The sequence below is a fragment of the Babylonia areolata genome, chromosome 8 (assembly GCF_041734735.1).
Source record: "Babylonia areolata isolate BAREFJ2019XMU chromosome 8, ASM4173473v1, whole genome shotgun sequence".
Lineage (NCBI taxonomy): Eukaryota > Metazoa > Mollusca > Gastropoda > Neogastropoda > Buccinidae > Babylonia > Babylonia areolata.
Genome location: NC_134883.1, coordinates 1,273,570 through 1,299,093, shown reverse-complemented (window position 1 = coordinate 1,299,093; position 25,524 = coordinate 1,273,570). Strand labels below are relative to the sequence as shown.

Sequence of the window (25,524 nt, the reverse complement as noted above, 5' to 3'; positions counted from 1 at the left end):
TACATCAGATATGTGCTTTTTTCTTGGAGGCGTACACAGATTATTGTCTTTAGAGTTCTTTAAGCGTACAAGATAATGGTTTAGAGGTGAAGCGACCATGATTTTTTGCTTTTCTTTCTTTGTCCGAATGTGTTTATCACCGCCCAGTCGCGGTATCTGGCCGTGGATCGTTTGCGTACAGGCACGGCCGATATTTTTAGGGGCACCTTTTCGTTATATGGCTATCCTCATTCCAATACAGTTATTTTATTGATTTGTTCATACTCACCCGAGCAGATTTCTCTGTGTGAAATTCGGCCCTTGCTGCCGCCGGGAGGTATGCGCTGCGACGCCATGCCCACACCTTCTTTTTTCCTGCTGTGCACTTATTGGTGTGCTATGAAGTGGATTTAAGATTTTGCATGAACTGAACCTTCGCGATGGGTTTTTTAACGTGAGAGAGTTGCTGCAACGGACTTACTCTCTCGTCGGAATACCAAATTTACTCAAGACTAGTGGAGGAGGGATGGGGTGAGCCGGATTGCAGGCGACCAGATTCATCCTTCGGTGATCTCTAGCCTTCACTCTGCGATGCAACTCACAATGTCGTTGCTTAACTTCCTTCATTGCGAATTTTTCCATGTAATTATGACCGGAGATCCAGACTTCTGCATGTCATGGTACACATCCTTTCCAATGGTATTTATGACAGCACAGTCACTGACTAGATGACAAACATTGTGCTTCCTTTAAAGCCGACGCTTAATGACGCTCATAATAGGGGTATAGCCACCCGCCTCACCATTCCCAGAAGGGAGTGGTGGGAGTGCCGGTTTAGTCGTCGGCAACCCGACCCTGAACAGGTTGTACTGGATTACAGGTTACTCAGTAGTCAGATCTAATGACCTGACCTGACCATACCTACCTTCCACAGGAATAGACAGGTCTACTTTCTTCCAGAATCATTGGCCATATCATTTGTTGTAGGACACGTAAATACATTTTTTTTTATTTAGCTGTTCACCATGCTGATGATGATGATTGGTTGTTAGTTTGTTGATTTCCTGTGCCTGTGTTTTCAGCCTGGTGCCGCTACTGCTGCTGTTGCTACAGTTGATGCTGGAACCTGCCACTCCAATGCGTAAGAAACCAACAGTTTTTGGCTCTTATTGGCTGGCTGTCTGTCTGTGAGTCAGCATGTCTGCCTCTGTCTGTCTGTATGGCTCTCTCTTTCTCTGTCTCTGTCTCTCTGTCAGCTCTCTCTCTCTCTCTCTTTCTCTTCCTCTCTCTCTCTCTCCGCTGTTGTTTTATTCTATCACATGAATGCCCAGTTTCCATTTAAGATCTGACCTTTGTGTCAACCACTTCATGAATGGTACAGTCCCGCGCCTGTAGCCCCCTCCCTGGATTGCCTGTTTGTGTGTTTCTTTGTTTGTGTGACTTTTCTTTTCTTTCCTTTTTTAGTTGGTTGACTCTGTGAATGTAGAATTCATTTCTAGGAAACCCATTGCTTGTCCAGGAACGCGGGAGATCGAGAGACCAGAAGATGGCGAATCTTTCTTTGTGGAAGAGGGTACGGACAAAAACTCACACGTGACAACTATCCGTGCCACGGATCCGAACAACGCTGTGCTGGAAATAACGAGCATCGTCGATCAGTCTGGCGTTAATCGCACGGGTCATTTCAAGATAGCAGGGGGCGAGAACAACTATGTTCTCAAGACCAATTTTGAGATGAATTACGAGGACGTTCAGTATTACATCATAACTGTCAGGTGAGTATGTATGTCTGGAACAGGCAGGCTAACACACACACACACACGCGCGCGCTCTCTCTCTCTCTCTCTCTCTCTCTCTCTCACACACACACACACATACACACACACAAATGCACACACATACAAACCCACACGCGCACGTACGCACGCATACACTCATGCGCATGCGCGTGCTCACACACACACACACACACACACACACACACACACACAGGGAGAGAGAGAGAGAGAGAGAGAGCATCAAACACACCAGCCCGCTTTTCCCATATCCAGTTCATGGTACCACCACCCTCTTTTCAACTGCTATCCCAGCCCCACCCCCCACGCCCCCACCCCCCACACACCCCCCACCGCACCCCCAACCCCTCCCCTTCTCTTTTTGTTTTCGTCTGATATCACTGTTAGTGAAAAGACAGAACAGACGTGAAATCGATGAACATCAACAACAACAGCAGCACGAGCAACAGTAACAACACACACACACACACACACACACACACACACACACACACAGAAAGAGAGAGAGAGAGGGAGAGAGAAATGTTAATTCAGCTGATAACGGGACATCATTGTTGACCACTGACCAGCGGCACGTGGTCCGGGCCGAACGCTGAAACGGATGACGTGACCTTCACCGTGAACGTGGTGAACGTGGACGATGAGCCGCCAACACTTCCAGACGATCCCTCCATCTACACCACGCAGTTTGACGAGGAGCAGCCTCCAGACACCGTCGTGTTTCCAGCCTTCAACGTGACCGATTCAGACAGCAGCAGCTTCACCTTCAGTCTCTCAGGTGAGTTGTCTCGGTTTCAGTTTCAGTTTCTCCAGGGAGGCGTCACTGTCGTTAGGATATTAATTCCGTTATACTCTGCACCGCCACGTCCGCTCGGCTGATTGCCTGTGCAGCGTCATTACCCAACTCGCTTAGGCAGGCCTTCAGTGCATGCATATATATATATATATATATATATATATATATATATATATTTGTGTGTGTGTGTGTGTGTGTGAGTACCTATCAGAGTGGATTTCCTTAGCAGTATATTTGCCTGAGGACAACACTTTTCTTTGGCCATGTTTGTTGTTGTTGTTGTTGTTGTTTTTTCCAGTGTGCCAAGCGGCAAAGTCCTCTCAAGACTGTCCGGGAGGGAGGGTGGGGGGGGGAGGGTGGTATGCTGACTTGTGCTGAAGTATTTTGTCTGACAATGATTTTTTAATTGAAGTCGTATGGTATCGAAAACATTTCTTTCTTTTTCTAACAACGCATTTGTTTTTGTTTTTGACATAGCTTGTGTATGCTGTTGGTGTGTGTGTGGGAGGGGGGGGGAGGGGGCGGTGTGAGTCTCTGTGTGTGGGAGGGGGGGAGGGGGCGGTGTGAGTCTCTGTGTGTATGAGTCTCTGTGTGTGGGAGTGGGGGAGGGGGAGGTGTGAGTCTCTGTGTGTGGGAGGGGGGGAGGGGGCGGTGTGAGTCTCTGTGTGTGGGAGGGGGGGAGGGGGCGGTGTGAGTCTCTGTGTGTATGAGTCTCTGTGTGTGGGAGGGGGGGGTGGGGGCGGTGTGGGTCTCTGTGTTTATGTCTCTGTGTGTGGGAGGGGTGGATGGGGCGGTGTGAGTCTCTGTGTGTATGAGTCTCTGTGTGTGGGAGGGGGGGGAGGGGGCGGTGTGAGTCTCTGTGTGTATGAGTCTCTGTGTGTGGGAGGGGGGGAGGGGGCGGTGTGAGTCTCTGTGTTTATGAGTCTCTGTGTGTGGGAGGGAGGGATGGGGCGGTGTGAGTCTCTGTGTTTATGAGTCTCTGTGTGTGGGAGGGGGGGAGGGGGCGGTGTGAGTCTCTGTGTGTATGAGTCTCTGTGTCTGTCTTTCTGTAGTAAACTGTTAACACTGGTATTTTCCCATCAATCGCAAGTGATTTTAGAGACAAACTTGTCAGAACGGTAACATAGAATGAGGCTTTTCCAGCCGTTACCATTTTGACTATGTGGTGAGCAGGGTGAGAGGTTAAAGGCCAAGGTTATCACTTGTCAACAAGAACATCCCTCACGTAGGTAAGGTAAAGATTTATGTCCTTCATCCAGTTATGATGTTTTTTAAATGGTGTAGTGAGTGAACAAGATAAGAAGGTGATTTCATTCTGTTTCTTTTCAGACTTGTGGTTAATGACCAAAACTGAAAGCTGTTCGAATGTGTGATCAGTGTAATCTGTTGCAAGATGATCCCGATGTTTCCCGGTGTCTCTTTTGACTGTTCCATAATTCTTGGGTTGGATTAAATGTATAGTACTCATGACCCTTGAAGGCTTTGTCTCCCTTTTTGTGTTTTGCACACAGATTGTAAGATGACCATGTCTTTGATCATTAGATCATTGAAGTGGTGTTTCGGAATCTGGGTCGTGAAATTTCTCCTGGACAGCCACGTTTGCCATACCCATCAACGGTGACAGTCATGGCAGTATCGTAATAACTGTAACTATACTTTAACAAGACAAAGTGGGTGAATTAAACAGTGAATGATAAGGAGAACAACATGAATCAGTTACAGTTTATCAAGGAGACGCCACTGTGTTCAGACGAATCCATATACGCTGCGCTATATCTGCTAGGCAGATACATGACAGCAGCATAACTAGCCAGGCTTTGAGTACATATATGTTTGTGCACCTGTCGGAGTGGATTCTATTCTGCAGAATATTTGCCAGAGGACAACACGTGTTTCTATGGGCTCTTTTTTTTCAGTGCGACAAGTGCGTTTTGCAGACTGTACCTCGGTTTATCGTTTCATCCGAAAGGCTAGACGCTCACTGATTTTCCTGTGAGACTCGGGAGGAAAGGGCGAGAGCGGGAACCGAACTCAAACCCTCACGGACACTGCATCAGCAGATAAGCATCTTAACCAGTCTGTCAGCTTCCCCGTTATAACTGACTGATTGAAGGACACTTACCTGGAGGTGGAAGTTTAACTGGAGGTGTACCCAGTGAGAGAAGTGTCCCGAGACAGTGTCTCACACCATGATTCTGAGATGGCGGCTTCTCACTGGGTAGAATGTATGGTACATGACATATAATTACAACAACAACAAAACCAGAACCAAACGAACAAAAACTGGCTACTGGTTCCAACCCCGATACACAGTCGCCAGTATTTTCTTCCCTTCCACTAGACCATGAGTGGTGGTCTGGACGCTAGTCACTCGGAGGAGACGATAAACCGAGGTACCGTGTGCAGCATGCACTTAGTGCACGTAAAAGAACCCACGGCAACAACAAAAATAAAAAGGGTGGCGCTCTCAGTGTAGCGACGCGCTCTCTCTCCCTGGAGAGGACAGGAGCCCGAATTTCACACCGATCTCTCTGTTGTGACAACAACAACAGCAACAAAGATTAATTAATACAACAGAATACAACACGCAGGTGATAACGCCACCTACTTCAACATCGACCCGTCCACCGGAGCCATCACCATCAAGGACACGCTGGACAGTGACGCCGAAGCGGCCATCACGATGTTCAGCGACCTGCAGTTGCACGTGACTGACAGTGCCGGCAACGCGGCCACGCCCAAAGCCCTCACCGTGCACATCACGGACATTAACGACAACCCGCCCCTGTGTTCGCCCGCCAACTACCACAAGGTCTACGAAAACAGTGTCCCAACTGGTGAGTGTGTGTGTGGGGAGGGTGGGGGGGCGGGGAGGGCGGATGAGGGGAGAGGGGTAGTTCGGTGGGGGAGGGGTGTAGAACTCAACCTTCCGCAGTAAAAACAACATCAACAACAACAACAATAAATGCACAAAGTTGTGGACCGAGTTAGTGCATGAGTGAGGAATGGGAGATGGTAGAGTAGCTACGAATACAAACGGACTGATGCTCTTCAGCATCTCATGAGTGTTGAAATTTTGATTTCTAAATGTATTCACGTTTCCATTGCTCTGTGTTGGTCCCAGTGCCTTCTTGATACCATCATACATCCCTCGGATGTTGCCTCTTTCAGCAGCATTCTGTATCTCTTCGCTGAGCTCTGTCCAGTACTCATTTGCACATCGCCTGGCGGCTCTGAGAATTTGCAAGTTCTTCTAACTGGGTGACCGTTTGTACTCAGTGAGTGCAGCGCGCTTGGCCGCAATACTGGGAGTCATCTCTGATGATTTGGCCTCAAACCAGTCGTGGGACTTCGCAGTTTTCTTCCCAAAGGTGGCCATAGCAATGCGATGCGTGGTGTTTCGTAGCGTTTCCCATCTTTCTGTGGCAGAGTCTCTGGGCTGCAGTGCATCGAATTCTCTCTCAAATGCCTCTGCGAACTGTTCTACAAGGTCTGGCTGAGACATCTTGCTGACGTCAATGCGAGAGTTCCCTTGTTTCTTTGAGCAGTGGAACTTCTTTGGTTGCAGTCTGATCTTGCAGCATACCAGAGAGTGGTCCGTGTCACAGTCTGCGCTGTGATAAGAGCGAGTGTGGAGAAGGTTTTTGATGGCAGCTCGTCTTACTGGGATCAGATCCAGTTGGTGCCAATGTTTTGAGCGCGGGTGCCTCCAGGAGACTTTGTGTTGGGGCTTCATCTTGAAAAAGGAGTTGGCGATGCACAGTTCATGGCAGGTACAAAACTCAAGTAGTCGCTGTCCGTTCTCCTTCATTTTCCCCACCCCAAAGGAACCGAGACAGGAGGGCCACGAATCGTTGTCTGCACCCACTCTGGCATTGTTGTTCTGTCCTGGGGATGTTCCTTATGGTGGATGCGAGATTTTCGTAGAACTCATTCTTGGCGTCAGGAGAGGCGGACAGTGTTGGAGTATATGCGCTGACGAGAGTGACATAGCCTTCAGAGGTGTGTAGGCGGAGAGTCAATAGTCGTTCTGAACCGCCGCTGCCTGGTTCGATCATATTCAGCAGGCTGTTCCTGACTGCAAAGCCTACTCCTTACTCTCTTGGGGCATCAGAGCTCTTTCCTTGCCAGAAGGTGTAGTCCCTCTCCTTTAGTGTTCCTGAGTCAGCCAGCCGTGTTTTCTGCAGAGTGACAATGTCCACATTTAGTCTCTTCAGCTCGCTGTTTATGACGGCCGTCTTTCTGGCGTCACTGATGTCTTGCAAATCCTGGGAGAGCCCAGGCATTGTTCGGACATTCCAACAGGCCAGTTTCATTGTTGATCCGTTTTTTGAAGTTTTCGTTTTGCCTGGTGCGGAAATTAACGACCTGCTTGTCGGATATTCTCCTAATCTTCATACACCCATAGAAGAAGGCAGGTCGTGGCGGGACAGCACCTAACTGGCTGGGGGCTGCCCACCTTGGGCGGGCGGTAGCTGTCCAGTGGGACGCGAGGGTCCCTCCCACCGTCAGAAGCAACCCCTGGCACTGGCTCTACGCCAATTGAGCGCTAACTTATAACCGGTAACTGTTGCTTCACGTGTTGTTCCGACGCTAGTGCTAGTAGCGAAGCTGGAGTGTCCTCTCCAGGTTTTAGGTGCAAGGTGTTTGGTGCAAGGTGCAAGGCCTACAAATGAATCATCCATATTCGCATCCGTTTTCATTCCATTTTTGTGTTATTTTTATTTTGGATGTGCTTGCTCCTCTTGGAAATTTAAGACGATGTCTTATTTTCAGCAATGTGTGTGTGTGTGTGTGTGTGTGTGTGTGTGTGTGTGTGTGTGTGTGTGTGTCATACATCAAACGTGAATTTCTCTTTCTTGCGATTGAAAACGATAAAAAATAAATAAATAAATAAATAAATAAAATCTTGGTTCTGCATTCTGTGCTTTCCTGTACCGTCCCCCCAGAGACAAAGATTGTCACGCTGCAGTGCACGGACAATGACACGTCTCCCAGCAACGACATCGTCAGCTACGCTATAGTCAGCGGCGACGACGGCGCGGCTGAAGGCGGGGCAAAGTTCTCCATGATGAACGAAGAAGTGCACACCACTGCAGTGGCCATTGACCCCGCGGTGAAGGATCCCTATATTCTCACCGTCCACGTCACTGACGGAGGATCGCTCGTCGCCACGGCTACCGTCACTGTGGAGGTTAGAGGAGGATTGGGTGGGTGGGTGGTGGATGATGGTGGTGGGTTGGGTTGGGTTGGGTTGGGTGCAGGTCCGAGTGGTGCCTACTGTGATGGTACCGCCATAACCCCTCCCTTGTCACTTACTCTTTGATCGTATGGTACCGCCACCCTTCATGACGTCCTCCTCCTAAGAGGTGGACTTTTGTCCCGTTTGGGCCGACCCCCGCCGGTCCGGTTTCTCCTATTTCGGCAGTCTCCTCCACCCCTCTCTCTCTCAATGCCTTGCTACCGTGTTGAGGTATGCTGCTGGTTTGTATCGGGATTATGTACATGTGCATGTTTGAATGTGTATGTGAATGTTATGTCCTTACTTCTACATCTCTTTGTTACTTTGTGAGTGTTTTGATTCATTTTCATTTTCTACTTGCCCTGAGGGCTGGATGAAAAAAAAGCACATTTATGCTTATTCCACTTCCCTAAAAAAAAAATTAAAAAAAAACTTGGTTCGTTCGTTTGTTATAGACGGGCGCAATAGCCGAGTGGTTAAAGCGTTGGACTGTCAATCTGAGGGTCACGGGTTCGAATCACGGTGACGGCGCCTGGTGGGTGAAGGGTGGAGATTTTTACGACCTCCCAGGTCAACATATGTGCAGACCTGCTAGTGCCTGAACCCCCTTCGTGTGTATATGCAAGCAGAAGATCAAATACGCACGTTAAAGATCCTATAATCCATGTCAGCGTTCGGTGGGTTATGGAAACAAGAACATACCCAGCACGCACACCCCCGAAAACGGAGTATGGCTGCCTACATGGCGGGGTAAAATCGGTCATACACGTAAAAGCCCATTCGTGTGCATACGAGTGAACGTGGGAGTTGCAGCCCACGAACGCAGAAGAAGTTCGTTTGTTATGCCTAGCAGATGTGGTGCAGCAGATGTGGTGCAGCAGATGTGGACTTGTCACGGGCGATCGACTGGGAGGGGTTGGTTCGAATCCCTTCAATATGATTTGAAGATTGTACCATTCCAGTAGGTTTGTGTACAGACAACACTCTTCATTCATCCCTATCACATTTCCTCTTCATTTTTTTTTATTTCGATTTTGTTTTTGTCTTGTCTTGGCAAGCCTTTGGCTCCTTTTGTTGACGGTGTAAAATGAGGTTGCCGCTACATAGTATGTAAAGAAACGCCGTCCCGGTGGTCAGACAGGAACATTGTATGGGCGTCTTTTGGTATCTTCGAAAGGGGAGTGGTTTCCTCCTGACAGTTGCTCTGCTCTCAACTTATTTTCACAACACATGGGTATGCTTCAAGCAAAGGCAGTTTCCTTTGTTTTTGACTGTTTTTCAAACGTATTCATTCCAGTGTGCATTTGATATGTTTCTTCCCAAAACAAACACACGTGTCATTCACATTATATCGCCTTTTCTGTCCGTAACACAGCCAGTTAATGAGATAACCCAGCCTATTCTGTTATGTTTCCCCAAAAAACAAACACACGTGTTATTCATATTAAATCACCTTTCTGTCCATAACAACCAGTTAATGAGATAACCCAGCCTATTCTGTTATGTTTCCTCCCAAAACAAACACACGTGTCATTCATATTAAATCACCTTTTCTGTCTATAACAACCACTTAATGAGATACCCCAGCCTATTCTGTTATGTTTCCCCAAAAAACAAACACACGTGTTATTCATATTAAATCACCTTTTCTGTCCGTAACACAACCAGTTAGTGAGAGAGCCCAGCATGTGCTTCTATGTTTTACTGCCAAATTAGTATTTGTTTTGTTTTGGTGTGTGTGTGTGTGTGTGTGTGTGTGTGTGTGTGTGTGTGTGTGTGTGTGTTATTTGTTTTTAGAGGGGAGGATGGGAGGGGGGCGAGGGGGAGAAGACCATGATCTGCAAGGGCGAAAAAAAACTCATTGTGGCTTGTCTTGTCTAGGTAGCGGGGCAGCCACCTGAGTGGCAGCTCTTCACACCTGTGGGGCCTGCTTACAGCGTGTCGGAGGACGTGTCCCCAGGATACCTGGTGGCCACCCTCACGGCCACAGACCCGGACTCGGGCGATGCTGGGGTGGTGGAATACTACATCCTGTCACTTAACGACACCGGTGAGTGCTGCCCTGTCTGAGTTTTTAGTATGTAGTAATTGTAATAATAAGGATAATAGTAGTGATAATAATTCTCCCTCGTCTTTTTCTTCTTCTTATAATAATAATAATAATGATGATAATGATAATAATTCTTCTTCTTCTTCTTCTTCTTCTTCTTCGTTCGTGGGCTGCAGCTCCCACGTTCAATCGTATGTACACGAGTGGGCTTTTACGTGTATGACCGTTTTTACCCCTTCGCGCCCATCTTCTGCTTGTGTATACACGAAGGGACATGCAGGTCTGCACCTATGTTGACATATGTGGGCGTGCATCGCATTTCGATAACAGACAAAGACTGTTCGATCGCTGCAACCTTCCCCCCCTCACCCCCCCCCCTCCCCACCCCATCTCACACCTTACTCCCCTTCCACCACCCCCTCTAAACGTACCCCCACTGTACGATTTCTTTATTCCCCTCCTCAGCTTTAACCCCCATCCCCCAAACCCTCTCCCCCCCCCCCCATCATATCTCTCATCGCAGAAGCAGCATAGAAATACACGAGGGCAGTAATCAAATTGTGTTTGAAGCTGTGCGTGGAGGCGTGTGGGGGTGGGAGTGGTAGCGGGGACTGAAAAGAGGCGAAAGGCGCTGGGTTGACGATGAAAGTGTCAACAAACCATGACGCGGTCAAAAAGTGGAAAGAACCCCCCACCCCTTCCACACACACACACACACACACACACACACACTGAATCAGAAGCGAAATTAATGTTTGGAGAGGTGAAGGGGGAAGGTCAGAAAGGCATCGATCATTTAGTTGTTTATAGTCTGTTCATCTAAGATCATGATATTAGACTGAAAATAAATGATATCATTATTATTATTTGGATCATTATCATTCCTATCATAATGATGATTGTTAGCATTAATTAGATATCGACATTTCTGTATATTCGAATGAAAAGGGGGCGGTTGAGGTGGAGGGGAGGGGGTGGTAAGGGGGAGGGGACTAAAAAAGGGAGAGAGAGACAGACAGACAGACAAACACACACAGAGAGAGAGAGAGAGAGAGAGAGAGAGAGAGAGAGAGAGAGAGAGAACAGAATGTGGAAAAGATAGAGTACAAAATCTAAAATGGAGAGGGTGAGTGTCAGTGATTGGAGAAAGAAAAAACATAATATAGCTGCAAAACGTTCATCCCCTTCAGCAGTGCGGAACAGCCTATTTCTGGCTCACGAGTAGGAGGTGTGCCAAATTTTCAGGTCCACCGATTTTTAAGAAACACGTGCGTGCGTCACTTTCAAAGAAGGACATGCAGACAGTTCAGTTCAGTCAGTTCAGTTACTGCAAGAGGCGTCACTGCGTTCGGACAAATCCACAGGCAGACAGTTTCAGTTTCAGTTTCACTTTCTCAAGGAGGCGTCACTGCGTTCGGACAAATCCATACACGCTACACCACATCTGTTGAGCAGATGCCTGACCAGCAGCATAACCCAACGCGCTTAGTCAGGCCTTGAGTGCATGCTTACATATTTGTGTACCTATGAAAGTGGATTTCATTTTACGTAATTTCGCCAGAGGACAACACTCTCGTTGCCATGGGTTCTTTTTCAGTGCGCCAAGTGCGTGCTGCACACGGGACCTCGGTTTATCGTCTCATCCGAAAGACTAGACGCTCAGTTTGATTTTCCAGTCAAACTTAGGAGAAAGGGCGAGAGCGGGATTCGAACCCACACCCTCACGGACTCTCTGTATTGGCAGCTGAGCGTCTTGACCATTCTGCCACCTTCCTCCAGACAGACAGGCAAATTACTAGTGATTCTCGTTGCCTTCCCAAACTCTTTTCTTGAGAGAAGGCGTTTTACATACTATTTTGGGAGGACAGATTGAAATAAATTGCAATGCACTGCATCAGAGTTTTATTGAACAAGCTGTGACGCGAATGAAGGGAAATAAAAGAAAGAAAGAAAGAAACTCTGATGTGTCTTGTCCACACGCACATATACGCGCGCGCGCGCGCGCGCGCGTGTGTGTGTGTGTGTGTGCGTGCGTGCGTGTGTGTGTGTGTGTGTGTGTGTGTGTGTGTGTGTGTGTGTGTGCGTGTGTTTGCGTGTGTGTAACTGTACATTGTGGGTGATTTTGCTACCCGAGGACTGCTGCTCTCGCTGCTTTGTTTCATCCTCACCTGCTCTGATCCAGACTGCTAACTCTTTGAGTCTCACGTTTTGAGAGAGTTGATGATTCTGTTCCAGTTTCATCCATCCAAATTCAGTTAGAATGGTGCTTTCAAAATGCACATGCTTGTTAAGATAATTGTTCTGGCACATGACATACCTGTTGAGATCATTGTTCTGGCACATGACATACCTGTTGAGATAATTGTTCTGGCACATGACATACCTGTTGAGATAATTGTTCTGGCACATGACATACCTGTTGAGATAATTGTTCTGGCACATGACATACCTGTTGAGATAATTGTTCTGGCACATGACATACCTGTTGAGATAATTGTTCTGGCACATGACATACCTGTTGAGATAATTGTTCTGGCACATGACATACCTGTTGAGATAATTGTTCTGGCACATGACATACCTGTTGAGATCATTGTTCTGGCACACGACATACCTGTTGAGATAATTGTTTTTGCACATGACATACCTGTTGAGATAATTGTTCTGGCACATGACATACCTGTTGAGATAATTGTTCTGGCACATGACATACCTGTTGAGATAATTGTTTTTGCATATGACATACCTGTTGAGATAATTGTTCTGGCACACGACATACCTGTTCAGATAATTGTTCTGGCACATGACATACCTGTTGAGATAATTGTTCTGGCCCGTTTCTTCCTGTCGGGTTGTGTTCTGTTCCCTTTGGTTCTGTTTGTAGTTTGGTAATGACTGGTCTCAAAGTGAACACGATGCCGAATACCAGAGTAGAGTAGACATAGGAAGCCAACGGTGCAGTGCAGTTTAGTGCAGGACAGTTAAGTGTATCATGCATTGCTTCGCATTGCATCACATTGTATTGTGTTGTATTGTCTGATTATTGTAGTGTACGTTTCCTCCTTGTCTTCTTGTGGAATTTGAGAAACCTTATCATAGAAATTAAACTTCAGGTGGTTAGTGTAACGAATCTCACGTCAAGGTGGTGCTTTTAACACGCACATTGTGTGCATTGCACTATACGGTGTATGCACCGTGTAGCATGACACTGGCGTCCCTTTATACTGTATCAATTTCAGCGACTGGAGACGACGAGTTGTCGTTCTTCCAGCTTCACGCGACGTCAGGCGAGTTGAAGACTGCGTCACAGCTGGATTACGAAACCGTGAAGTCGTACACGCTAGTGGTGAAGGCCCAGGACAAAGCAAGCCCCCCTGAATCCGTGACAACGACCTTGACGGTGAACGTTCTGAATGTCAACGACAACGACCCTGTCTTCGTGTCCGGCACGTACAGTGTCACCATCCCCGAACTTGTGGCTAGAAGCGGCAGCTGGACAGGCCTGCAGGTGATGGTGGGGATAATTACTATGGTGGTGGTTCTGCTGCTGATGTCGTTGGTGGGATGACATCCCTTTTATGAACTTGTTGCTTATGGACGAAGGGTTTTCAGTCTGGGTAAGCAGTACCGAGCGGTAATCTAAGCAGTACTTAAGAGTTCTCAGAACCAGCCATAGCATGTAGAAGCTTGCTGCTTGATATAATGCTAAACATTTTATGAAATTACCTCTGATAGTCCAATATGGAATAAAACTCCGCCAATGAGATCATAATGATTCCGTATTTGCATATGGATTTGTTTCCATGTTATTCATTCATTCAACATACGTTGCTTCTCTACGTGTCCGAAGGCCGCTACCTGACATCTCCGCAGCTGTCCTGTCTGGTGCTATCTTAGCTAGCTTTCAGCACGGGTAGTCCTTCTCTCACACTTCTTTTTCACCTGTTCTCTGCCATGTCTCCTTTGGTCTTCGTCATCTCTATCCATCTGGTGTACACTGACAGGCTGCTCTTCTTGGTGCCTCCATTCACATTCTAACAAAGTGTTCTTCCCAGACGTTTTTTAAGAGTAATCTCAGTGTTGATTGCCAACACGGGTATTCATTTCTGGAACATATTACGTAAATTTAGTTCTTTTTATAGCAGATTTGTGCCATTTTCGTTACAGAACGCAAACCAAATCTAGATTATGTTAAAAAAAAAAATAATAAATAATAATAATAATTTTTGGAGGGGTGATAGCAAAGCTGAGAAAATAATAGAGAAAAGATTTGATAGAATGGTGTAATACCTTTTACTCACGACTCATTTTGAGTTGTATGAAATGTGCTGCAGTTGTCAGCAACAGATGCGGATACGCCAGGTACGTCCTTAGATTACCAGATTGTGTCTGGCAACACGGGAGAGAAATTTCGCTTCAACAGCACGCAAGATGGACTTTTGGAACTGAATTCAGCCATTGATGTGGATCATCCTTCACTGGACCCTTACTCCTATATCTTGGTTGTAAAGGTGTGTGTGTGTCTGTGGTTGTGTGTGTGTGTGTGTGTGTCTGTGGTTGTGTGTGTGTGTGTGTGTGTGTGTGTCTGTGTGTGTATGTACATGTGTGTGTTATTGTGTGTATGTGTACGTACTTGTGTGTGTGTGTGTAATAAATAATAATAATGATAATGGTATTTATATAGCGCTGAATCTTGTGCAGAGACAAATCAAAGCGCTTTCGCACCAGTCATTCACACGCATGTATAACCCTAAAACTGTAGAAACTAAAGACAAGGAAGAGGCAGGCAAGGGAGGCTATTTTGGGAACAGGTGGGTTTTAAGGCCAGACTTGAAAGAGCTGAGTGTGGAGACTTGACGAAGCGAAAGAGGACGTTCATTCCAATTGCAAGGTCCAGAGACAGAAAGAAAGGCGGCCAACAGTCGAGTATAAAGCATGTGTATGTGCGTATGTGTCTATATAAATATGAGCATCTGCCTTATTGTTTCTATGTGTCTGTCTGATAGAAAGCTGATATGGAGACAGACTCTTCTGCAAATATCCTAATTTGCTCTTCATCACTTCAGTACAGATTCAGAGTGACCATTCCGTTTACGAAGTTATGTACCAAAGCATACCCTGGAAGAAATAAAGTACAACCACTACAGTCCCTTCTCCCGACCAAAACCAATTCTTGTTGTTCTATTCTCCCACAGCACACTGTCAACAGTGGGGAATAGGCAAGTAAGTACTCTTTTTTTTCAGGCAGCAGAACCGGGCAATCCAGAAATTGCAGGAACTGCAACAGTCACAGTCAGCATTATTGGTAACAGCAACGACCACAGCCCTCAATTCATTTCTCCAGACCTGTCGTCCCCAGTTGTAAGTAGAGTGACAACTTACCTTATTCTTAATATTATCAGAATGTAAAAGGAAAGGAAAGAGATATATTTGAGCAAAGACAAAAGGAAGATACTAAGGATTTACGTACTAAAGGATAATTTTACTGTGGGGCAGTGAAACATAGTTCACTGCAAATGATAATGATGATGTTAGCAATGGTAATATTCTTGACCATTCTGATAATAACAATCACTGATCATGATAATGACAGTCAGAAAATGGCTACTGTCGGGAGGAAACAAACGACTGATAATGAGAAAACTAACAACGTCAATGATTGATGATAATGCTAACAATCAAGAGGTGATGGTGGTCGAGACAACGTTAAAATGATACTGTTGATAAATGATGTGCAGACGATCGATGAGACAGCATCACCTGGGGCATTAGTGACCACATTTTCTGCCATAGATAGTGATCGAGAAGACGGAAGCCCCCAAAGTGTCACCTACTCTCTAACATCAGGTAAAATGAAATAAAATGTTAATGGTTCGTTTTAGGTAACATTCATTCCATTTTCTTATGCATAATGTCGTGTATATTACATTCTTGTCATTACAGTTTAACGGAGGAGACTGTTTAACATTTCGACCCTTTGTGTCCATTTCAAACATGTTCTGAGTATTACTTAACTTGAGGGACTGAAACGTTTATAGCCTGCAAATAACTTTGTGATTTTTGTGTGTGAAAATCAACCAGCATATGTTGATGAGTTTGATACTTCAGCTGTGTTCTATTACCTTGTGTGATGTGCTGTGGTGTACACTGTTGTAACATGCTGCATAGTATGATAATTAGACAGTAATGTTTCTTAACACTGTAATGCTTGATATCACAGCGTACTGTAATCACTTCCAGTGAATGGGGACAGCTCGTCAGCGGTCTTCCAGCTGGATCCAGCTACAGGAGAGTTGAAGACTGCAACCTCGCTAGATTATGAAGATGTGCCGTCATACACGCTTGTGGTGACAGCACAAGATAGTGGGTCACCTCAGCAATCACAGACTCTGACATTGACTGTGAATGTTGGCAACAGTAATGACAACACTCCTACCTTCGACAGTACCTCATACACCGTCAGCATCCAGGAGGCAGACGCCTTAAGTACCAGCTGGTCAGGATTTCAGGTGATGCTGATGATGATTAAACTAAAAATAATGATGGTGGTGGTGGTAGTGATGTCAGAGATGATGGAGGAATTCTTAACATTATAAAAAGTAGTGATGACGATGATAGTAACAGTCATATTTTGAAGAAGATTAAAGCACTGTTTCACTCAATGTATTTGACTCGAGTGCTCTGATCAGATTTTCTGGTATATCTGAAAATAATCCAACAATAGTGATGAGTTTAGTACACTGGAATTTTATTTGAAAGCTACATGCTGTTATGCTTATCTATCCTTTGTGAAAAATATGTGCAATTGTTTCTGATGACCAGTGAGCTCAGTCATATTTTTCAGAGAAATAAGTCTTCCTTGCAAGAAAAAGAAAGAGAGATTTACACAGACAGCTAGACAGTCAAATAGAGAGACGGATAGACGGATGGAAGAATTGATCGCTAGACATATAGATAGGGAGAAACAGGTAATGAGATACAGATATTTAGAAAGACAATATATTATTTTGCTTCTGTCAGTATGTGTTTATTTTCTGTTGTCCACGTCAACGGGCGTTCTGAAAGGCGAACCCAGTGTGTTCCATAGAACCTTCATAACTCCTAAACATGAATGTAACATATGAAAATGTTGGGAGCAACGATGGCAAAGGCGAGCTGATAATGAAGAGTGATAAAAGAATGATCATTAAGCATTATGTGGTGTCGTTTCCTGAAGACTCATTTTGAGTTGTATGAAATGTGCTGCAGTTGTCAGCAACAGATGCGGATACGCCAGGTACGTCCTTAGATTACCAGATTGTGTCTGGCAACACGGGAGAGAAATTTCGCTTCAACAGCACGCAAGATGGACTTTTGGAACTGAATTCAGCCATTGATGTGGATCATCCTTCACTGGACCCTTACTCCTATATCTTGGTTGTAAAGGTGTGTGTGTGTCTGTGGTTGTGTGTGTGTGTGTGTGTCTGTGGTTGTGTGTGTGTGTGTGTGTCTGTGTGTGTATGTACATGTGTGTGTTATTGTGTGTATGTGTACGTACTTGTGTGTGTGTGTGTAATAAATAATAATAATGATAATGGTATTTATATAGCGCTGAATCTTGTGCAGAGACAAATCAAAGCGCTTTCGCACCAGTCATTCACACGCATGTATAACCCTAAAACTGTAGAAACTAAAGACAAGGAAGAGGCAGGCAAGGGAGGCTATTTTGGGAACAGGTGGGTTTTAAGGCCAGACTTGAAAGAGCTGAGTGTGGAGACTTGACGAAGCGAAAGAGGACGTTCATTCCAATTGCAAGGTCCAGAGACAGAAAGAAAGGCGGCCAACAGTCGAGTATAAAGCATGTGTATGTGCGTATGTGTCTATATAAATATGAGCATCTGCCTTATTGTTTCTATGTGTCTGTCTGATAGAAAGCTGATATGGAGACAGACACTTCTGCAAATATCCTAATTTGCTCTTCATCACTTCAGTACAGATTCAGAGTGACCATTCCGTTTACGAAGTTATGTACCAAAGCATCCCCTGGAAGAAATAAAGTACAACCACTACAGTCCCTTCTCCCGACCAAAACCAATTCTTGTTGTTCTATTCTCCCACAGCACACTGTCAACTGTGGGGAATAGGCAAGTAAGTACTCTTTTTTTTCAGGCAGCAGAACCGGGCAATCCAGAAATTGCAGGAACTGCAACAGTCACAGTCAGCATTATTGGTAACAGCAACGACCACAGCCCTCAATTCATTTCTCCAGACCTGTCGTCCCCAGTTGTAAGTAGAGTGACAACTTACCTTATTCTTAATATTATCAGAATGTAAAAGGAAAGGAAAGAGATATATTTGAGCAAAGACAAAAGGAAGATACTAAGGATTTACGTACTAAAGGATAATTTTACTGTGGGGCAGTGAAACATAGTTCACTGGAAATGATAATGATGATGTTAGCAATGGTAATATTCTTGACCATTCTGATAATAACAATCACTGATCATGATAATGACAGTCAGAAAATGGCTACTGTCGGGAGGAAACAAACGACTGATAATGAGAAAACTAACAACGTCAATGATTGATGATAATGCTAACAATCAAGAGGTGATGGTGGTCGAGACAACGTTAAAATGATACTGTTGATAAATGATGTGCAGACGATCGATGAGACAGCATCACCTGGGGCATTAGTGACCACATTTTCTGCCATAGATAGTGATCGAGAAGACGGAAGCCCCCAAAGTGTCACCTACTCTCTAACATCAGGTAAAATGAAATAAAATGTTAATGGTTCGTTTTAGGTAACATTCATTCCATTTTCTTATGCATAATGTCGTGTATATTACATTCTTGTCATTACAGTTTAACGGAGGAGACTGTTTAACATTTCGACCCTTTGTGTCCATTTCAAACATGTTCTGAGTATTACTTAACTTGAGGGACTGAAACGTTTATAGCCTGCAAATAACTTTGTGATTTTTGTGTGTGAAAATCAACCAGCATATGTTGATGAGTTTGATACTTCAGCTGTGTTCTATTACCTTGTGTGATGTGCTGTGGTGTACACTGTTGTAACATGCTGCATAGTATGATAATTAGACAGTAATGTTTCTTAACACTGTAATGCTTGATATCACAGCGTACTGTAATCACTTCCAGTGAATGGGGACAGCTCGTCAGCGGTCTTCCAGCTGGATCCAGCTACAGGAGAGTTGAAGACTGCAACCTCGCTAGATTATGAAGATGTGCCGTCATACACGCTTGTGGTGACAGCACAAGATAGTGGGTCACCTCAGCAATCACAGACTCTGACATTGACTGTGAATGTTGGCAACAGTAATGACAACACTCCTACCTTCGACAGTACCTCATACACCGTCAGCATCCAGGAGGCAGACGCCTTAAGTACCAGCTGGTCAGGATTTCAGGTGATGCTGATGATGATTAAACTAAAAATAATGATGGTGGTGGTGGTGGTGATGTCAGAGATGATGGAGGAATTCTTAACATTATAAAAAGTAGTGATGACGATGATAGTAACAGAGTCATATTTTGAAGAAGATTAAAGCACTGTTTCACTCTATGTATTTGACGCAAGTGCTCTGATCAGATTTTCTGGTATATCTGAAATTAATCCAACAATAGTGATGAGTTTAGTACATTGGAATTTTATTTGAAAGCTACATGCTGTTGTGCTTATCTATCCTTTGTGAAAAATATGTGCAATTGTTTCTGATGACCAGTGAGCTCAGTCATATTTTTCAGAGAAATAAGTCTTCCTTGCAAGAAAAAGAAAGAGAGATTTACACAGACAGCTAGACAGTCAAATAGAGAGACGGATAGACGGATGGAAGAATTGATCGCTAGACATATAGATAGGGAGAAACAGGTAATGAGATACAGATATTTAGAAAGACAATATATTATTTTGCTTCTGTCAGTATGTGTTTATTTTCTGTTGTCCACGTCAACGGGCGTTCTGAAAGGCGAACCCAGTGTGTTCCATAGAACCTTCATAACTCCTAAACATGAATGTAACATATGAAAATGTTGGGAGCAACGATGGCAAAGGCGAGCTGATAATGAAGAGTGATAAAAGAATGATCATTAAGCATTATGTGGTGTCGTTTCCTGAAGACTCATTTTGAGTTGTATGAAATGTGCTGCAGTTGTCAGCAACAGATGCGGATACGCCAGGTACGTCCTTAGATTACCAGATTGTGTCTGGCAACACGGGAGAGAAATTTCGCTTCAACAGCACGCAAGATGGACTTTTGGAACTGAATTCAGCCATTGATGTGGATCATCCTTCACTGGACCCTTACTCCTATATCTTGGTTGTAAAGGTGTGTGTGTGTCTGTGGTTGTGTGTGTGTGTGTGTCTGTGGTTGTGTGTGTGTGTGTGTGTCTGTGTGTGTATGTACATGTGTGTGTTATTGTGTGTATGTGTACGTACTTGTGTGTGTGTGTGTAATAAATAATAATAATGATAATGGTATTTATATAGCGCTGAATCTTGTGCAGAGACAAATCAAAGCGCTTTCGCACCAGTCATTCACACGCATGTATAACCCTAAAACTGTAGAAACTAAAGACAAGTAAGAGGCAGGCAAGGGAGGCTATTTTGGGAACAGGTGGGTTTTAAGGCCAGACTTGAAAGAGCTGAGTGTGGAGACTTGACGAAGCGAAAGAGGACGTTCATTCCAATTGCAAGGTCCAGAGACAGAAAGAAAGGCGGCCAACAGTCGAGTATAAAGCATGTGTATGTGCGTATGTGTCTATATAAATATGAGCATCTGCCTTATTGTTTCTATGTGTCTGTCTGATAGAAAGCTGATATGGAGACAGACTCTTCTGCAAATATCCTAATTTGCTCTTCATCACTTCAGTACAGATTCAGAGTGGCCATTCCGTTTACGAAGTTATGTACCAAAGCATCCCCTGGAAGAAATAAAGTACAACCACTACAGTCCCTTCTCCCGACCAAAACCAATTCTTGTTGTTCTATTCTCCCACAGCACACTGTCAACAGTGGGGAATAGGCAAGTAAGTACTCTTTTTTTCAGGCAGCAGAACCGGGCAATCCAGAAATTGCAGGAACTGCAACAGTCACAGTCAGCATTATTGGTAACAGCAACGACCACAGCCCTCAATTCATTTCTCCAGACCTGTCGTCCCCAGTTGTAAGTATACTGACAACTTACCTTATTCTTAATATTATCAGAATGTAAAAGGAAAGGAAAGAGATATATTTGATCAAAGACAAAAGGAAGATACTAAGGATTTACGTACTAAAGGATAATTTTACTGTGGGGCAGTGAAACATAGTTCACTGGAAATGATAATGATGATGTTAGCAATGGTAATATTCTTGACCATTCTGATAATAACAATCACTGATCATGATAATGACAGTCAGAAAATGGCTACTGTCGGGAGGAAACAAACGACTGATAATGAGAAAACTAACAACGTCAATGATTGATGATAATGCTAACAATCAAGAGGTGATGGTGGTCGAGACAACGTTAAAATGATACTGTTGATAAATGATGTGCAGACGATCGATGAGACAGCATCACCTGGGGCATTAGTGACCACATTTTCTGCCATAGATAGTGATCGAGAAGACGGAAGCCCCCAAAGTGTCACCTACTCTCTAACATCAGGTAAAATGAAATAAAATGTTAATGGTTCGTTTTAGGTAACATTCATTCCATTTTCTTATGCATAATGTCGTGTATATTACATTCTTGTCATTACAGTTTAACGGAGGAGACTGTTTAACATTTCGACCCTTTGTGTCCATTTCAAACATGTTCTGAGTATTACTTAACTTGAGGGACTGAAACGTTTATAGCCTGCAAATAACTTTGTGATTTTTGTGTGTGAAAATCAACCAGCATATGTTGATGAGTTTGATACTTCAGCTGTGTTCTATTACCTTGTGTGATGTGCTGTGGTGTACACTGTTGTAACATGCTGCATAGTATGATAATTAGACAGTAATGTTTCTTAACACTGTAATGCTTGATATCACAGCGTACTGTAATCACTTCCAGTGAATGGGGACAGCTCGTCAGCGGTCTTCCAGCTGGATCCAGCTACAGGAGAGTTGAAGACTGCAACCTCGCTAGATTATGAAGATGTGCCGTCATACACGCTTGTGGTGACAGCACAAGATAGTGGGTCACCTCAGCAATCACAGACTCTGACATTGACTGTGAATGTTGGCAACAGTAATGACAACACTCCTACCTTCGACAGTACCTCATACACCGTCAGCATCCAGGAGGCAGACGCCTTAAGTACCAGCTGGTCAGGATTTCAGGTGATGCTGATGATGATTAAACTAAAAATAATGGTGGTGGTGGTGGTGGTGATGTCAGAGATGATGGAGGAATTCTTAACATTATAAAAAGCAGTGATGACGATGATAGTAACAGAGTCATATTTTGAAGAAGATTAAAGCACTGTCTCACTCTATGTATTTGACGCAAGTACTCTAATCGGATTTTCTGGTATATCTGAAATTAATCCAACAATAGTGATGAGTTTAGTACACTGGAATTTTATTTGAAAGCTACATGCTATTGTGCTTACCTATCCTTTGTGAAAAATATGTGCAATTGCTTCTGATGACCAGTGAGCTCAGTCATATTTTTTTCAGAGACATAAGTCTTCCTTGCAAGAAAAAGAAAGAGAGATTTACACAGACAGCTAGACAGTCAAATAGAGAGACGGATAGACGGATGGAAGAATTGATCGCTAGACATATAGATAGAGAGAAACAGGTAATGAGATACAGATATTTAGAAAGACAATATATTATTTTGCTTCTGTCAGTATGTGTTTATTTTCTGTTGTCCACGTCAACGGGCGTTCTGAAAGGCGAACCCAGTGTGTTCCATAGAACCTTCATAACTCCTAAACATGAATGTAACATCTGAAAATGTTGGGAGCAACGATGAAAAAGGCGAGCTGATAATGAAGAGTGATAAAAGAATGATCATTAAGCATTATGTGGTGTCGTTTTCTGAAGACTCATTTTGAGTTGTATGAAATGTGCTGCAGTTGTCAGCAACAGATGCAGATACGCCAGGTACGTCCTTAGATTACCAGATTGTGTCTGGCAACACGGGAGAGAAATTTCGCTTCAACAGCACGCAAGATGGACTTTTGGAACTGAATTCAGCCATTGATGTGGATCATCCTTCACTGGACCCTTACTCCTATATCTTGGTTGTAAAGGTGTGTGTGTGTGTGTGTCTGTGTGTGCGTGTGTGTGTGTTTGTGTCTGTGGTTGTGTGTGTTTGTGTGTGTGTGTGTGTGGTTGTGTGTGTGTGTGTGTGTGTGTGTGTGTGTTATTGTGTGTATGTGTGCGTGCTTGTGTGTGTGTGTATAAAGCATGTGTATGTGCGTATGTGTCTATGTAAATAATTATTATTATTGAGCATCTGCCTTATTGTTTCTATGTGTCTGTCTGATAGAAAGCTGATATGGAGACAGACTCTTCTGCAAATATCCTAATTTGCTCTTCATCACTTCAGTACAGATTCAGAGTGGCCATTCCGTTTACGAAGTTATGTACCAAAGCATCCCCTGGAAGAAATAAAGTACAACCACTACAGTCCCTTCTCCCGACCAAAACCAATTCTTGTTGTTCTATTCTCCCACAGCACACTGTCAACAGTGGGGAATAGGCAAGTAAGTACTCTTTTTTTCAGGCAGCAGAACCGGGCAATCCAGAAATTGCAGGAACTGCAACAGTCACAGTCAGCATTATTGGTAACAGCAACGACCACAGCCCTCAATTCATTTCTCCAGACCTGTCGTCCCCAGTTGTAAGTATACTGACAACTTACCTTATTCTTAATATTATCAGAATGTAAAAGGAAAGGAAAGAGATATATTTGATCAAAGACAAAAGGAAGATACTAAGGATTTACGTACTAAAGGATAATTTTACTGTGGGGCAGTGAAACATAGTTCACTGGAAATGATAATGATGATGTTAGCAATGGTAATATTCTTGACCATTCTGATAATAACAATCACTGATCATGATAATGACAGTCAGAAAATGGCTACTGTCGGGAGGAAACAAACGACTGATAATGAGAAAACTAACAACGTCAATGATTGATGATAATGCTAACAATCAAGAGGTGATGGTGGTCGAGACAACGTTAAAATGATACTGTTGATAAATGATGTGCAGACGATCGATGAGACAGCATCACCTGGGGCATTAGTGACCACATTTTCTGCCATAGATAGTGATCGAGAAGACGGAAGCCCCCAAAGTGTCACCTACTCTCTAACATCAGGTAAAATGAAATAAAATGTTAATGGTTCGTTTTAGGTAACATTCATTCCATTTTCTTATGCATAATGTCGTGTATATTACATTCTTGTCATTACAGTTTAACGGAGGAGACTGTTTAACATTTCGACCCTTTGTGTCCATTTCAAACATGTTCTGAGTATTACTTAACTTGAGGGACTGAAACGTTTATAGCCTGCAAATAACTTTGTGATTTTTGTGTGTGAAAATCAACCAGCATATGTTGATGAGTTTGATACTTCAGCTGTGTTCTATTACCTTGTGTGATGTGCTGTGGTGTACACTGTTGTAACATGCTGCATAGTATGATAATTAGACAGTAATGTTTCTTAACACTGTAATGCTTGATATCACAGCGTACTGTAATCACTTCCAGTGAATGGGGACAGCTCGTCAGCGGTCTTCCAGCTGGATCCAGCTACAGGAGAGTTGAAGACTGCAACCTCGCTAGATTATGAAGATGTGCCGTCATACACGCTTGTGGTGACAGCACAAGATAGTGGGTCACCTCAGCAATCACAGACTCTGACATTGACTGTGAATGTTGGCAACAGTAATGACAACACTCCTACCTTCGACAGTACCTCATACACCGTCAGCATCCAGGAGGCAGACGCCTTAAGTACCAGCTGGTCAGGATTTCAGGTGATGCTGATGATGATTAAACTAAAAATAATGATGGTGGTGGTGGTGGTGATGTCAGAGATGATGGAGGAATTCTTAACATTATAAAAAGCAGTGATGACGATGATAGTAACAGAGTCATATTTTGAAGAAGATTAAAGCACTGTCTCACTCTATGTATTTGACGCAAGTACTCTAATCGGATTTTCTGGTATATCTGAAATTAATCCAACAATAGTGATGAGTTTAGTACACTGGAATTTTATTTGAAAGCTACATGCTATTGTGCTTACCTATCCTTTGTGAAAAATATGTGCAATTGCTTCTGATGACCAGTGAGCTCAGTCATATTTTTTTCAGAGACATAAGTCTTCCTTGCAAGAAAAAGAAAGAGAGATTTACACAGACAGCTAGACAGTCAAATAGAGAGACGGATAGACGGATGGAAGAATTGATCGCTAGACATATAGGGATAGAGATGATACAGGTAATGTGATACAGATATTTAGAAAGACTATATATTATTTTGCTTCTGTCAGTATGTGTTTATTTTCTGTATGTCCACGTCAACAGGGCGTTCTGAAAGGACGATCCCTGTGTGTTCCCATAGAACCTTCACATTACTCATAAACATGAATGTAACAATCTGAAAAATGTTGGGAGCAAACGATGATAAAGGCGAGCCTGATATGATGAGTGATATAA

General features: G+C 43.9%; 1 protein-coding gene across 1 annotated transcript in view; it reads left to right on the top strand.

Moving 5' to 3' along the window:
* The first annotated feature begins 627 nt into the window (after positions 1-627).
* LOC143284952 (protocadherin Fat 4-like) overlaps positions 628-25,524 on the top strand; it is a 76,374-nt gene continuing 51,477 nt past the window's right edge. The window contains exons 1-24 of the mRNA XM_076592113.1: positions 628-659; positions 1,062-1,120; positions 1,499-1,754; positions 2,345-2,553; positions 5,163-5,408; positions 7,521-7,765; positions 9,695-9,863; positions 13,103-13,371; positions 14,198-14,374; positions 15,108-15,224; positions 15,602-15,710; positions 16,104-16,372; positions 17,112-17,288; positions 18,012-18,128; positions 18,506-18,614; positions 19,008-19,276; positions 20,018-20,194; positions 20,915-21,031; positions 21,409-21,517; positions 21,911-22,179; positions 22,923-23,099; positions 23,576-23,692; positions 24,070-24,178; positions 24,572-24,840. Coding sequence (XP_076448228.1) covers positions 628-659; positions 1,062-1,120; positions 1,499-1,754; positions 2,345-2,553; positions 5,163-5,408; positions 7,521-7,765; positions 9,695-9,863; positions 13,103-13,371; positions 14,198-14,374; positions 15,108-15,224; positions 15,602-15,710; positions 16,104-16,372; positions 17,112-17,288; positions 18,012-18,128; positions 18,506-18,614; positions 19,008-19,276; positions 20,018-20,194; positions 20,915-21,031; positions 21,409-21,517; positions 21,911-22,179; positions 22,923-23,099; positions 23,576-23,692; positions 24,070-24,178; positions 24,572-24,840 — 4,173 coding nt within the window. The remainder of the gene's footprint in view (positions 660-1,061; positions 1,121-1,498; positions 1,755-2,344; positions 2,554-5,162; positions 5,409-7,520; positions 7,766-9,694; positions 9,864-13,102; positions 13,372-14,197; positions 14,375-15,107; positions 15,225-15,601; positions 15,711-16,103; positions 16,373-17,111; positions 17,289-18,011; positions 18,129-18,505; positions 18,615-19,007; positions 19,277-20,017; positions 20,195-20,914; positions 21,032-21,408; positions 21,518-21,910; positions 22,180-22,922; positions 23,100-23,575; positions 23,693-24,069; positions 24,179-24,571; positions 24,841-25,524) is intronic.